General features: G+C 38.3%; 1 protein-coding gene across 2 annotated transcripts in view; it reads right to left on the bottom strand.

The window, feature by feature from the left end:
• The window catches only part of micu2 (mitochondrial calcium uptake 2), a 132,803-nt gene that overhangs the window by 24,678 nt on the left and 91,334 nt on the right, over nt 1-16,791 (bottom strand). For both annotated transcript variants that reach the window (XM_064341095.1, XM_064341094.1), the window contains exon 9: nt 15,687-15,858. In XM_064341095.1, the coding sequence (XP_064197165.1) occupies nt 15,687-15,858 (172 nt within the window). The remainder of the gene's footprint in view (nt 1-15,686; nt 15,859-16,791) is intronic.

The raw sequence follows: 16,791 nt of genomic DNA, 5'->3' as shown, positions 1-16,791 counted from the left end.
GTCCATAAACATTGACCAGAGTAATTTGGGCTGCTAATAATGTTCCTTCCAAAATAATGTATCTGCCTGCCGGGTCTATTATTTCATGGCTAAGCCTGAATGGGATTGATTTGTGAATCAAAATAATAACCCCTCTGGCTTGGCAGTTAAATGGAGCTGCAAAAACTTGCCCATGCCATCTTTTTTAACTTTGATTATATCAGTCAAATGCGATTCCTAGAGGAAAATAATTTGGGATTTAAGTAGTCTAATTCTGCCTCGTACCCGTTTTAGCTTCACAAGCTTATTCAATCCTCTGACATTCCAGGAAGTGATCTTAATCTCTGATTTACCTGCCATTTAGTATAAGGTCAATTATATAGGAGAATACCATAAGAAAATCAGCACTACTGCTCTTTTTATCAAGGAGAAAAACAAAACAAACAACAAAAAAAAAACAAACAAAGGGACAATAATCCCATATAAACAAAAAACCCTGAAATCCTCCATGTACTTCCCCAAATGAAATACATGAATGTAACCCCCTAGGTAACTATAGACTTTGGTTATTCTACATGCCTGATCCTCACAGTGAGGAGCAGTGTAGCGTAAGAGCTTGAAGAGTACCATTCTTCTGTGGGCTCCACCGAAATATTAAATATTCAGACCGTTTGAACGATTCTCTGAGAACATGAAATGTATCTTATCTTACCGCTTAGGTATAACTTTAGGAAGACTATAGAAAAATAGGCTGTTGTGAAAGGAAAAAGAAAGACAGAACAACATAGAATACCCTAACTATAGTGAAAAATAAAAGGATCCAGATTAAAACAAACTAGGATCACATTACCATTATAATGAACCGAATTAGTTCTTGTTTGTACGTTAGAGTAACATAAATCATCTTTAAACACCCTTTCAGGAACTAATCATTTCAAATATACAAACAGCGTTGCCTCTCAGCTGTTGACATTAGTTGGCATAGTGTTTAGACTGTCAGTCATTGTGACATAGATTTACCTTGTTACAGCAAAGGCATAGCCACGATGCAGAAGCTTCTGTTTATCCTACTTATCGTTCGTCGCTGGTGTGGGCCTAGTCTTCCTGTATTCTTTGGACAAACATCTCTGCATCGGGGACCGTCTTGAATGAATGTCGCTGACCTTTGTGTGTGATTACCAAGATAGCCGGGTAGAACATTCCGTATCGGAGCCCCATGGATTGAAGCTGCCTTTTCACTGCGTCAAAGAGCTTCTGCTGTCGGTGAGTCTCCGCTGAATGGTCTGGGTAGAATCGAACGTTGTGGTTTTCAAACTGCGCTGCTCTCTGCCTCCGGGCTGCTCAAATAGCATTCTCCTTTTCTTTGTAGTTAAGGAACCTCATAATCACCGCTCTTGGTTTTGGATCCTGGCCTGTCGTCCTATCCGATGAGCTCTCTCAAAGACGGGTGGGGTGGGGAAGGTGTCGGTGCGGAGGGTTCTTGGTAGCCATCTTTCTAAAAATGCACACGTCTTGACCCTCAGCTTTTTCGGGGAGGCTGATGAGCCTTAAGTTGTTGCGACACCCCGTTTTCTACTTTCATTTCCAATGTGGCGCATTTCTCCTGTAGCTTTTTGATAGCGCTGCGCATGGAGTTTAAATTGTCCTCAGCCCTTCCAATTCTTTCTTCTGCTCCTGTAATCCTGTTAGCTTGGTTTTGTAAATCACCCCTGAGTCCACTTATTCCCGCCAGCACATCCTCAAATTTCTTTGAGAAGTCGCTTTGCATCAAGCGTATGGCGCTGAGGTCTTCAACACACGGCTCATCCTCTGCCGTTGTCTCTGTCATGGCGTCTCTGCTAGCAGTAGTTGAGCTAGCATTAGCTTGCGAAGTAGGCACTGGTATTTTCGATGTTGCTGGGTATTGCTGATCTGTTTTCTAAGATTTCCCCACCATGGTGTTGACTGGTAGTCTACTGTTAAGTATATGTGGAGTTTAAGCTATTTGTGGTCTTCTAAATAATCGATTCAATAAATTAGCCTTGCAGCCACACAAAGATGCCTCTCACCAGCACTACGCCATAACCGGAAGTCTCTAGCAAAAGTTATAAGTAATAAGAATTATAAGAATTCAGAGGAGGATGTGATTTTTCCAAAACAAGAATGCTTCAAGGTAACGTACCAGTGCCCAATCTTTGCACCTTTTCCATAACTTCTACTTCTTCTAAAAACACATAAAAATAATTTTTTTAAAGCCCCGGCGAAATCACCACATGGCCCCTTTTGAAATGTATTTTACTGACCACCAAAATTTCTGTATTTATGCTAGGATGTTGTTTTTGTTTTTTAAGGTTTTTAAATGATATCCCGCGGCATATTGCTTACATCCATATTGTTAATCTCGCCAATCCATGAGTCTGAATGTAATTAATAAAGACGGAAATGTGCTGTTTTACACCACCAGAAAGTTAGCTGACGACGTGACATTGCTCAGCATAATTAAAGTAATAATCTTGAAGATTTCCATTAAAATAAATGCCTTTTAACCTCTTAAGGCACAAGCCAAATTTTGCCAATCCTTGCCCATTTAGGGGGTACCCTATTTAAAGCTTTTTAACTCCAGACGTGAACACCACAGAGACTTGAAAAATGGCTTAAATGAAGCAAGACATTTGTACAATTTACAATACTAACACAGATTAGTTTATATTCATAATTTTGGAAGAAATAAAGTGCCACAAATGCAATTGTTTTGACAAAAAATCCTAAATAAATTTGCACTTTTTAAGTTCGCAATGAAATACTGCGAGATTGAATATATGCAGGAGGTTAAACTATACATGTGCTAGGTCAAAAACTTCTTGACCACAAGTTCATAAAATCTAAGGGTGGATATGTAGAACTACTATAGATGTATGAAGCAAAAACTAAGCAGTGTACCCAGCATCTCCAAATCTATCCAAAATGTCTAAATTATGCATTGCTGTAAATCATAACATATCCATGTATTTCACTACAAATCAACTGTTTTGACTCAAGAAAATCACTGTTGCATAATTTTCAAATGGGAATTACAAGCTTTCAGTCAGTACAGTGGTCTAAAATAGCTAGGTGTCCAGAAACATATCCAAAATCTCTCCAAAATTGAATAAAATGTTTTTTGCCCATTATAAAGCATATAAATGAGCCCCTTATGAGGGTTTAAGATGAAACATTGCTATCAGATTAAAAAAATAATGCAAAAACATTGTCACACAATGCGGTACAGTACCTAAATGTGTAATAATTAACTCGTGTGTATTTCTATACTCTGTACTCTCGTATGTTTTATTGTATGGGGATGAGACAACATGAAAACAATTTTCACCCGTCCACCACGTTTTGGCAATGTTCCAGCTCTGACGTCATCACTGTTGCATGCTTCACAAAAACACTTACACTTCCGTCTAACGCTTACATTACAGTGTGAAATATTTACATTATATAACACCACTAACCTATTTAAAAATACTCAATTTCAAAAATAACGTATATAACCGAAATATTTTGAACGACAATACTTACATAGCAATGGTGAAATCTCCTCTATGTTCAGTAGATAGAGACAGAGAGACAGTATCAATTATATTGTTCTATTCGCTTCTGTTTTGCTCCAGAAAACGATGTCAGCTAGGTCTATCAGCAAACATATGGCTTAGCTATGTTCAGAAGTCCTCAATAATAATAGTATTTTCCAAGAAATTACGAAATATCCTTGAACATGTTTCGTTAGGTGCATCGTATTTGTCTGCTAACAGAGTGTGATTGCGTAAGTGAATGCTATGCTAAGAATATTTTCTGTTACGCTGACCTATAAAACGCTATTCCGAAAGCAGAATTAGACATGTTATACATCGTTAGAAAGCTTTTACTCTCGCCTACCGAATAAATGAATTCTAAATCTAGTCAGACTGTACTAAAAAGGGCGACGACGCCGTAAACAACAGGTGTGGTGTTACGCACAGCTATTTTGGAAGATACCCAGGCGTCACAGATGCGCCTATATTTCCCAAACGGATTGTCCAAGACAATATATGACCACGCAGTCTCAAAAGGGACATCTCTACACGTAAAACCAACAGTAAGGTTTTATATTTATTCAATATTTAGTCCCAGATATTGACTGTAGAATGACATGGTATCATTTTTAAAAACTTTTTCTCGTTTATTTCGTTATTCAGTGAGCAGCGTTTTCACTGCTGTATAGGCATATCTTAGGGCTATTGTCGGGTTTATCTTGTTGCTATGACGGAATACGATTTTTTAGTGGTGAAAGAATATTTTTATGAATGCCAAGATAGACAATATTGTCCATTATGTCAAGGGTGGGGGGCGTTTTTTAGATGAGACTGCAGGGAGGGGGTGTGTGTTAAATGAACGACGGGAGCGACAATGGTGGGGCTGCGAAACTCCGTTTTCGGCATAGTTGTCATGTATCGTCTACTAATGAAACTGAAACAACGCGTTTCTGTTTTCATCTCACACTTTGGTTGCAGTAGCACCGAATGTTTGAGTTTAGTAATTTAGGCACGCGGGCGTGCCCACCACTAGGGGCTGTGCGCTAAGAGGTTAAGTCACTATCTATCACTGCATTGGGTAACACAATGGTGATTGAGCCTATTTTTATATTAATTTATACTATTATTATTATCATAATTCATGATTAAAAAACTTGGTGTCTGTGGCGACATTCCCGGGAAAAAATCACAAGCGGCGCACAGTTAGTGACGCATTTTTCATCAACCACCATCAGTGGTGGGTAGGCAGAACTAACACAACAGGCTCGCTCTTCAACTCACTTGGGGGAGTTATGGAACCCTAAAAAGTTTTTGTGTAACATGAAAGATCATATTATTTGTTGATGTAGATTTCGTATTACATTTAATGACGATGTAACTTTACTAAATTACATAGCTATTTGCACAGCTAACGCTAGCGACCAGAAGATCAAGAAAGACACCATTAGTTTAGACAACGTTGCACACAGTATCCATCTCTCATATCAGGTAACGTTGCGTCAGCTAGCTAGCTAATGTAATTAACACAATCTAATTTTGGTTAACAATTAGAAAAAAACGCTAGCTAATGCTACCGACCGGTACCGACCTCGCAAACCGTCTCTCGAATGCAATGCTACCTTGTTGCAACGTTGCAGTGTAGCTAACTTAAGGCCAGTTCAGATCAATAATTCGCAACGAGACTGGGTGCAACTTGCAAAATTCCAAGACGTCTGATTGTAAACGTTCTAAAACTGCACTTGGTGATTTGACAAGGATGGTCTTTTAAAACCTCAGGGCAGGCAACCGCTCTGCTACTAGCCAGTTCACACCGCTGCAATTTTCTCTGCAACATTCTAAAACCGTTTTGCCTCGTTGCGAATCATTGATCTGAACTGGCCTTAACTTTACCGTTATTTACATTGCCATCAAGTTCATCAATATATTATAATGATCGGAATAAAGCCGGGGTATGTGGAGCAGAGCCAGGTCTGATTTCTGAAGACGTCATGCAGGAGAAAACTAAATAAAAGAATACGGCAGTATGGATTAGCATTGTTATTATTTTATTACGCTTCCTCATATGTTCCTTCAGCCTTTATACCCTTTTTGATGAAATCTCCTTTGTTTTTGTTTTATTCTTCTTGTTCTGATTGCTAATTTAACACCCAGCTCAGCTTTATTCTCGAACAGTTTAGCTAGCAAAACCAGAAACACCAGGGGTAACATTTTGCAAGGCAGTTGTTCCAAAAATACCACACAACAATCATTCACGAAAAAGACTGCTTATTGTGCACGAGATACATAATTGCACGAGCCACAGTGAATCCCGCAAATTCTTCTCTGCAGTGTAAAGATGTTCATACCGGGCAAAAGGTGGATAAAGAACGTTTGCAGAAATTGATCATCACTAATTCTACCCCAGGTTTGCTACGGCATTTTAACCCGGCTCGGCAGTGTAAAGACATCTTGAGTTAGCCTAATGTTAGACAACGAATGAGTATGTACATAACGTTACTTTTATAACAACCTTTTTTTATTCAGTAAATAGTAAGTGTTATAGTTGGCGTGCCAACTGACTGACGTCACACAGGCGACACTGGTTGGATCCGGTTGGATCTATGGGAAGTGAGGTCCAAAAACACACCTGCAATTACCGCTTCTTGCCATTGGCACCGCCATAGAGAATGAAACTGAAATCCTCGAGATTGTCACTTTAAAGCAATACTACTTCTACATCATGGATGTGGGCTGGGCACCAGGTGAAACACAAAAACACTTTTCACCTTTGTGTGGCAGAGCATGGCCATTTTCTTGCACAAAATCCGATGACGTGGCTTAATTAGATTTTTTTTTCTTCACTGCTGCACTAATGTGATGCATCAAATGGAGATTCTAGGCTTTAGAACTAAAAATGTGATTTAGTGTTTATTATCCCTTTAAGTGATGTGGTGACTGAACTGCGATCGGTAGGTTTTATTATTTATTTATATTATTTCTCTGCCATGTCAGAATGATATAATGTAGTCTTGAAAGGCTTACTTAATATTACTTAATATTTACTTTGGTAGTTCAAATGCTTTCATGGTTGACAATGGCTTATTTACTTTTGTTGTACACAAAAAGCATGACCGGCATAGCAAGTTACAAAGGGGGCGGGGTTTAGTGAACAGTGAATTGGGGTTGGTGTTGGGTTTAAAAATATGGCCGGTCTGTCACAAATGGCAAATCCATTTTTTTTAAAATACCAGGCTTTCACCACTGATTATTGTGAAACTTGGCATTTACATGCAGTAGTTGCCCCTGAGGCAGCATAATTAATTTTGGAGGCCTTTACATAGCGAACAGCTCCCGATGTAAGAAGAAAATAAATAAAAATGGCGTATGTTGCTTGAGCCTCGTTAATTACTGATTTTTTCTAGAGATTTCTTGGCTCATGCCGCTACAAGCCAATGAAATTTAAGGGCATGGCACAATTTCACAAAAGGACCTATAACTCCTGAACGCAATATCACATTGTAATGAGACCTGGCACATGTGATCTCTACTTGATTTGGTGGAAGAATGCATAATTTTGGTCATTCTTGGCGCTATTATAGACAATTCTGAATAAACCAATAAAAATTGATATGGCGCGTCTTATCACAAAAAAGCTAATAACTCCCAAATGGTTTGATGAAAATGGATAATATTTGGCAGCTACACTGGTGCTCAGAACCTGAGCCCAACTGAATTGCATACTGGTGCTATAGAGCACAATTTTTTTTTTTAATTCATAAAAATCACTGTAGTCCTTTAGACATTTAAAACTTGCTGTAATGATGGTAAATGGACTGCATTTATATAGCGCTTTTATCCAAAGCACTTGATGGCTCTCATTCACCAGAGCAGTTAGGGGTTAGGTGTCTTGCTCAGGGACACTTCGACACGCCCAGGGCGGGGATCGAACCGGCAACCCTTCGACTGCCAGACAACCGGTCTTACCTCCTGAGCTTTGTTGCCCCTATGTGATCAATTTCCTCATTAGGAACACAAGTTAGGCTTGCCCATGCCTATACACAGGGACGTTCTGTGGCCCAAGTGGACCCATTTAAATACTTCTATCATGAGGCCCCCTCTTTCACGGCTACCGACAGAGTTGTGGTAGAGATTTGTCCTCCTACGCAAAGAAATCAGAGGGGGAGGGGGCTATGGATTGATCTGTCATTTAGGTAATTTGTTCAGCTACTGCTAAATAATTAAAATAATTATCTTAATAAAAACTGCATAAATAAATAAAGACACATGGTTCTCCCGTGTCTGAGCGACTCTTCCACCTTGGCAATCTTGCCTGTTTGTAATAATCGGGGCATTAAGCAACATACTAATTATAAGACTGACATAAAAAGATTTTTTTATTTAAAGTTACAATCTCGAAGATTTCTGTTTCGTTCTCTTTGGCGGTACCAATGGCGAAAAGCAGTAATTGCAGGTGTGTTTTTGGACCTCACTTCCCAGAGATCCAACCGGATCCAACCAGTTTCGCCTGTGTGACGTCAGTCAGTTGGCAGCTGGGCCACGCCAACTGTAACACTTACTATCAGGTTATGGTGCCTCTCTAAAACAAATAAACACCAGACAGACACACTTAGATACATTCTTTCATATTTTAATTCGAATAGTTTAACATTTTTGTCAATGTCAGGGCTCGAAACTGCGACCATTTTGGTCGCATATGCTCCCGAAATTAAATCTGTGCGACCTCGAAATATAATTGGGAGCATTTGTGCAAGTGCAAATAATTGTTCTAGTGCGACATTCTTTATTTTTCTTTCTTTTTTCAGTCGAACGTCTCTTCCTCTGTACATTCGCTAGTTAGTACACTCAGTATGTGCCTTGTGAGCTGACGGTGACCCTTCTAACCGTGAGCTTGACATTCTTACCTTTAATGCTGATTTTAAATTGGTTAATATTAGCCTTCAATCACTCCCTTTCGCTGCACTCCACTGTCACGTGACACAGAGAGCTAACGCGTTAACTAATGTTACCTGAAGACAAAAGTTTATGTTCAATTTATTAGCGTTATCGAAAGCTGAAAAGTTGAAGCAAACGATTACGGCATTTTTTTGAAACATTAACGTAGTGTTTTGTGTAGCAACCCGGTTGAAACAGCTAATTTCTCCGATGCAGTTTACTGGCGGTTGATTTAATTAGCGGTATTAATGTGACGAGAAGCGCTTTGTCATTTGAATGCATAACACGCAATTCCTTGAAGAGTCGACTCATTTTAGGCGTGACAGTTTAACTGTTACTTGTAAACCGTACTGTAATAAAAAATCTATTGCATATATTGTTGGTGCTCCTTACATTTTGGTGGGTGCTCCTAACTTATTGAAGTTTGGAGCACCAGTTAATTTCGAGCCCTGATATATTATTGAAGCTGCACTTCCCTGGCATATTGTTGGCACAGTAGGGCCTACGTTTACTAACTGCTACATTCATTAGCAGAAGCGTGCCTGTTGGGCATGCCTGTAAACAGACTGAGCCAGACCGAATTAACTTCTCACACCACCAAAATACCGCGAAGGTTACGAGCCAATTTACGTTTTATTACTATACATACTGTTTTTATGATTGGATTAATTAGCAGTTGTATTTGATGCAACTTTAGCCATATTTCCATTACTTTTCCAAAACTGTACTGCTGCAGCAGACCTGGGGTAGAATTAGTGATGATCAATTTCCACAGACGTTCTTTATCCACCTTTTGCCCGGTATGAACATCTTTACACTGCAGTCTTTCTCGTGAATGATTGTTGTGTGATATTTCTGAAACAACTGCCTTGCAAAATGTTACCGCTGGTGTTTCTGGTTTTGCTAGCAAACTGTTCGAGAATAAAGCAGACCTGGGTGTTAAATTAACAATCAGAACAAGAATAATAAAACAAAAACAAAGGAGATTTCATCAAAAAAGGGCAAGGCTGAAGGACCATATGAGGAAGCGTAATAAAATAATAACGCTAATCCATACTGCTGTATTCTTTCATTTAGTTTTCTCCGGTTTGACATCTTTACACTGAAATCAGACCCGGCTCTGCTCCACCTATACCCCTGGTAAGTGCTCTGTGTAAAGACGGCTTTATTCAGATCATTATAATATATTCATGAACTTGATGGCAATGTAAATAACGGTAACGTTAAGGCCAATTCAGATCAATGATTCACAACGAGATGAAACGGTTTTAGAATGTTGCAGAGAAAATTGCAGCGATGTGAACTGGTTAGTTGCAGAGTGTCTGAAGCCGTTGCCTGGGGTCTCAAAAGACCCACCTTGTCAAATTGCCAAGTGCAGTTAGAACGTTTACAATCAGACGTCTTGGAATTTTGCAAGTTGCATCCATTCTCGTTGCGAATCATTGATCTGAACTGACCTTTAGTTAGCTACATTGCAACGTTGCAACAAGGTAGCGTTGCATTCGAGAGACGTTTTGCGAGGTCGGTACCAGTCGGTAGCATTAGCTAGCGTTTTTTCTAATTGTTAGCTGACATTAAATTGTGTTAATTACATTAGCTAGCTAGCTAACGCAACGTTACCTGATATGAGAGATGGATACTGTGCGCAACATTGTCTAAACTAATGTTGCCTTTCTTGACATGGTCCGGTAGCTAGCGTTAGCTGTACAAATAGCTAGGCTATGTAATTTAGTAACGTTACATTGTCATCAAATGTAATACGAAATCTACATCAACAAATAATATGACCTCTCATGTTACACAAAAACTTTTTAGGGTTCCATAACCACCACCATCCCCCCCTTCTCTGTTATTGTAACGCTAGCAGACACCAGAAAAAACAGTACACCGCTCACACACAAGTGAGTTGAAGAGCGAGCCTGTTGTGTCAACTCCGTCTACGCTCTCTGGCGGACCAACCAATGATGGGTGATGGAAAACGCGTCACTAACTATGCGCCACTTGTGATTTTTTCCCGGGAATGTCGCCACAGACACCCAGTTCTTTAATCATAAATTATTATATTAATAATAATATAAATTAATATAATAGGCTCAATCACCATTGTGTTACCTAATTTGGCGATAGATAGTGACTTAACAGACATTTATTTTAATGAAAATCTTCAAGATTATTACTTTAAGATAAATAAAATAAAAAATAAAAAAAACAATCCACATCTGTATGTCCTGTACCGACCGCTGTTGGACCAGCTTTGCTTTGCACATATTTCAAAGCCATGCGTGCACATATTTATATCAAACAAAGAACAAGAATGAAATGTAGTCTAAAAAGGTAGCCTATTTTGTCCAGAATGCTATTGACAGATTAACTATGATATCGTAGACAGATTGATTGATAACTATATCAATGCCATCTTGAAATCTCCTTACAGCCTACTTCAGTTGCAATTTTGACTGCCATGCACATTTCACTGGTAATCCACACTTTACTAATGTTTTTAAAATGAAATGATCTAAAGATATTTCACACTGGAAACTTTGTTTCTGTTATGTACACAGCAAAACCATGCAAACCTGTACAGAGCATTAAAATGATGACAGAGAGACAGGTCATATGACAGTGTCTTCTGACCAGAGGAGCAGTGCTTCACCATAAAAAAGAAAGAAAAAAACATGCATAACACACCCCACATATCTTTCTTTAATGTTGAATTACCACCACAATGACTATTTTCCTTGTGAAGCTAAAAAACAAAAGTGCCTTGGTATCATGCAAAACAGCTACAACAAAAGGAACTTAATTGAGGCAAGACTTCTGCCTGCTTCATTAGACAATTGTACATCAATGGACGCCTTCATAAAATTTGATTGGACAGTTATGGATTATGATGCATTTTTGAGCCCACCCTTGAATCAAGGCTTCGCTTCTCTTCCCAATCATGTGTGGTGTTTTATGCCTTCTCGTCCAGGTGACTGACATAATATCTAACTACTCAAAACAGGAGTTCAGCAGTCCAGCAAGACAGCTACATTCATTTTTATCGTCAAGTTTCCTTCTACCTTGTTTCCTTGTTCCTAGTGGAGGCAAGTTAGTTTCAGAGACAGCGATTATTGGGATAGCAATTTGTTGAATTATTATGGATGTGACATTGTCGGTGATTTGCATTTGTTGTAAATGGTGAAATTTGTTTTTGCATTGTTGTAGTGCTAGCCTATGTTTTTCCAACAAACCAAGACCTCAGTTAGTCAGCTAATTGGTAGCTAATAGCAAGCTAATTTTCTAATGTTTGTGATTTAACTAGCTAGATAACGTCAGTCTAAATTGCTTACTATTTGTTACTTTGCTTTTGGTATTTCATTTGTCTGAATTGGCAGAAAATGGAAACTGCGGATGTAAACATCCTGAAGAGGGTTGATAAAAACATCTTGGATAGGGAACTCATGGTCTGACAAGTCTAGCTAACAGAGCTGACGAATTGCATGTATTGCTGGTAATTTGTGTTAAGTGTGCTGCTGCAGGAGATGGAGGTTCAACATTTGTGAGAGATGGCTTTGATTTGATGATTTACTTAATTTAAACAGTTCTGTTAAGATTCATGCAAAATCACAGGAGCATGTCCGTGCAACCTACAATTGTGTCTTTTGGGAAATGTGAGAATTGCTCATTTGATTGATGAAGGTGTGCATATCTAATTAGCAAAGCATAACAAAATAACAGTGGGGAATAACAGTGTTTATTAATACAATTTAGTTTTTGGGTCATCAGGAGCTGGTATTTAGGGGGCATAATGACAGTGAGAATGCGGATAAAAGAAGAAACTACATAAACCTGACATTGCGGTTCACGTCGACACACTACTTATTATGTAAACTGCAACATTAGATCAAAGCAGGCTAAATCTCATAGTATAGAAGCATAACAATTTAATGTAATTAGAGAATCCCAGTGTCTGAACATGCAGTGCACTAATTCACCTCAGATAGGCTACTGTAGTTACACTGACAGCTTAGCTACATTCTATTGGAAGTTCATTGCATTTCACAGACTAATTCAGAAACACTTCTGTAGATTAGTAAAACATAGGCCTAATATGTGTGTTAAAAAAAAAGGCGAAAAATTTGTATTCCGTCGTGGATACAAGATAAAGCCAACAATAGCTGAAGGTATGCTAGTACAACTGTGAAAAATTCTGCTCACTGAAATAAACAAGAGGAATTTTAAAAAAAATGACACCATGTCATTCTAATGTCAATATCTGTGACAAAATATGGAATAAATACTGCATACAACCTTGCCATTGGTTTTATGCGTAGAGAGTGAGACTAAGTCAAAACTGAAGAACGACAGCATTGATTCTGTCTCTGTCTCTATCTACTGAACACAGATAAGATTGCACTGTTCAAATGTAAGTGTTGCTGCTGAAAATATTTCAGTTATATATTTTTTTTAATTGGGTGTCTTTAAATAGGTTGGTGGTATCAATGTTTCATCTTAAACCTTCATAAGGGGCACATTTATATGCTTTATAATGGACAAAAAGCATTTTATTCATTTTTGGAGAGATTTTGGATATTTTTCAGGACCTTTTTTGCCTAGTCAATTGCATTTTTGGCACTTTATATTCATGATTTAGGAAAGAATAAACAAATTTAAGTTGGTATTGTAAATGGTACAAATGTCTTGCTTCATTTAAGCCATTTCAAGCAGACTTGACGCCATTCAAGTCTGCTTACATCTGGAGTTATAAAGCTTTAAATATGGTACCCCCTAAATGGGCAAGGTTTGGCATGTGCGCAAAGGGGTTAAATTGCTGAATTTAGCCCTGTTCGCATGGGACTAGTATTACCTGGGGACCTCTAGTAACTTGTACTAATTGCAGAGGTCGTCTGTGATCTTAATCCTGTGCGAATCTGCCATGTCCGTAATTTGTAAAGTAAAAATTCCACCGCAAATTACCTACCATATTTTGCCAAACAGAGGTCATGTGATAATATTAGTGCTGTGCGAATCTGCATCTCGGTGATTTGGGGTTGTATTTTACTGTTACGCAGAGCATTTTCAATCATATCCGAGGGGATAATGTCAGTAAATTCGAGTAAAATACAGACTTCATTTATCCCATGCGAATGTGCCGCACAAAACACAGACATGGGGGGGTCATTTCTAAATCACATGAGGTCCCCAGGTAATACTAGTCCCATGCAAATAGGGCTTTTGTCTGTAGGATATGAGTCACAAACACAAACTGACATTTTGTTATCCGTTGTAGGCAATCTAGATTTTTTGATAGGATGTATGATATTACCTACTGTACCACACATTTGGCGAAATATCAGGTATAACAGAAAATTTGAGTTCACTGCCATCTCCACTTTCTAAAACTTTGATTGTGTCAGATTCTGTGGAATGGTCTTTCAATCTCATTAGCAGGATGATGCCACCTTAAAATGTGAAAGACGTCTGTGGTAGCATACATTGATATATCCTTTGCCGGGAGGAGACGCGGAGCATGTCTACTCCAATACATTGGAGGGGGGGAGAAGTTAAAGATTGGTTTCTGGGGCACGGGGGAAACAAGATGGTAGCGGAGGAAAGGAGGATGCATTTTTCGAGCAATGGGACTCACCCAAGATGATTCAAAATTATCTGAACAAACCCATTGCTTATGGTGCAGATGGAAATAAAGAGTGAAGTAGCCACTGCTCCTTTTTTTGCAGGGTAAATAGATGAGGACCGACAACTCCTGTTAAGCTCAGTTGCCCATAATTCAGATTATGTCTATGCTGCGCGAAGAACTATTCATTGGGCTCTTGGACGTGTCATCAAGGAGGGATGCAGAGTTGATGTCTAATTTTGTGGATTTAGAGATGGCTGGTCATAATTACAACCAGAAACTGGTCAGACAAACCTACGATGGTGCAGTTGCTATGGCATAGTGTGCTCGTAGAAATCTGTGGTGACTACTTCACTCTAATGGTAAGGTTCAATATGATTGAGGTTTAGATTCAGCAGGGGTGGCTGCAGTGAATCAGCTGAATCTAATTATCAATTAAGTTTCGTCAATTAGTTGATTCCGTAACTAAGGGGGCAGTTACATTTTCACATGGGTAATATGGGTGTTAGAAAACTTTTTTCATTAAATAATTTTTAAAATGTGTTTTGTGTTTTTCTCAGGTTCCCTGTGTCTAATATTATATTTTGTCTAAAGCACTGAAACCATTCAGTTTAATACATATGCAATAATAGAGGAAATCAGGAAGTGGGCAAATACTTTATCATGCCACTGTTAGAACTAAATACAATATTACAGTATTTTGTTTATATATTGAATATATATAGGTGATGAGAGAATCTGACTTAAGTGCAAGTACATGATGTCTCTTCATTGTATTCTATTTGATGTTCCTTTGAAGGAAGCTCAATTGAAATGACACAGTTGTGGCATTGTTGTATGCTTAAAATGTTTGTTGAGATAAATCTGTACCTTATTTGTCACTGCCATCTTGGATTGCCACCATTTTGGAAATGTTGTTAGCCATTTTACTCTTTCCCCAGTTTTGGCCAAACCACAAGGCAGAGACCTAAGAAATTTGGCACAGTGTACCTCCCTTTGGCCACTGCATTATTTGGCACTGATGAGCCAAATAATATTGACTGTCTGCTTGAATCCCATGTAAATCTGCTTGCAGCTATTGTTATTATTATTTTTACTATAACTATTATTATTATTATGGCTAGCTTTGGCTACCTTTTCTACTCTTAATTTTATATTTTTAACATCCTGTTATTTACTATATTTTTTTGACCTTGTATCTGTATCTGTATCTGTTCCTCTGTTTGGCCCTCTTTCATGCTGCTCCTATTTTCATGCTAATTTATTCATATACTATTTTCATTCAATTTTTGTTTAATGTGTCCCTTAAGCTGTCTTCTACATCTTGTATTATTTTATTTCTTTTATGTGTGTAAAGCACTTTGTAACTTTGTTTTTGAAAAGTGCTATACGAATAAAGTATATTATTATTATTATTATTATTATTTGCAGCAGCACCAGCCAAAGTAGAAGCAGAACCTGCAGCTACAATATAATCTACCTGGCAGCCATATTAACTGTAATGAGCATACATTTCTGAACAAATTTCTTAAAACATTTGATATTTTGCATTTCAGTTTTGTATTGTATGATCTGATAGGAATTTTTTTTAAACGAATTGAATCCCTTCTGAAGAATTTTACCTGGCCAGCAGGAATCCTCTTCCGCATGTTCTCCCAGTAGGCTTCATTGTCCTCTGCATTTGTGTAGTGCAAGAGCCACTCTGCAAAGTCCTCTCTCCTCATAGTGTCCATTCCCTTGGAGAATTGCAGGAATTCCATCTCCTGCACTTCAGCTTGCAGGTCTTCCATGAATCTACAAAGAGTTTTAATCACCAAATTATTTGTAGGGTTGGCAAAAACTTTACTATAAAAAGCATAGTAGCACTGACCTATACTAGACAAAATTTCCAATGTGTAAATATACACTACATGGCCAAAAGTATGTGACATCCAACATCTTGCCAAAAGTATGGGCATTAATACGGAGTTGGTCCACTATTTGCTGCTATAACAACCTCTTCTGGGAAGGAGTTATACTATATGTTGTTGCGTTGAAGGGATTTGCTTCCATTCAGCAGAAAAAATTGTATTAATGAGGTTGGGCACTGACTGGGCAATTAGGCCTGGCTTATAGTTGGCCTTTCAATTTATCCCAAAGGTGTTGGATGGTGTTGAGTTTAGGGCTCTGTGCAGGCCAAGTTCTTCCACACTGTTCTTAACAAAACCATTTCTATATTCCGCTGTGTGCCTGGGGGCATTGTCATGCTGAAACAGAAAAGGGCCTTCCCCAAACTGTTGGAGATGCACAGAATTGTCTAGACTGTGATTGTATGCTGTATCATTAAGATTTGCCTATACTGGAACTCAGGGGCCTTGCCAAAAGCATGAAAAACAACCACAGACCAAGGGGCCTCCAGATACTTTTGGTCATATGGTGTTTTGGTATTAATTATATCCATGATTCAATTAAATCAATTCAAATTTCACATTTCTGAAATTCTAAATGTATTTCCAAAAAAGTTAAGTGTCTCAATTATTAAAACAATTTTCAGCACTTTGAGAAACTTTGACACCTTTAATGCCTAAGTCCAAAACTGTCAGAATGAAAATGAAAATGTTTGAAAATTTGATATATGAATTAAATTTCCTTCTCGATACAGCACATGTAAGGCCAATATTGAACTTTGAAATGCTTTATTCAGATTTACAATTTTCTTTTCCTTTGTAGCACTCAATGGCCAAAAGT

This window comes from Anguilla rostrata, chromosome 6 (genome assembly GCF_018555375.3).
Source record: "Anguilla rostrata isolate EN2019 chromosome 6, ASM1855537v3, whole genome shotgun sequence".
In the NCBI taxonomy this organism is placed as follows: Eukaryota; Metazoa; Chordata; class Actinopteri; order Anguilliformes; family Anguillidae; genus Anguilla; species Anguilla rostrata.
Note: the sequence above shows the minus strand (reverse complement) of the source record. Positions and strands in the feature narration are given on the sequence as shown.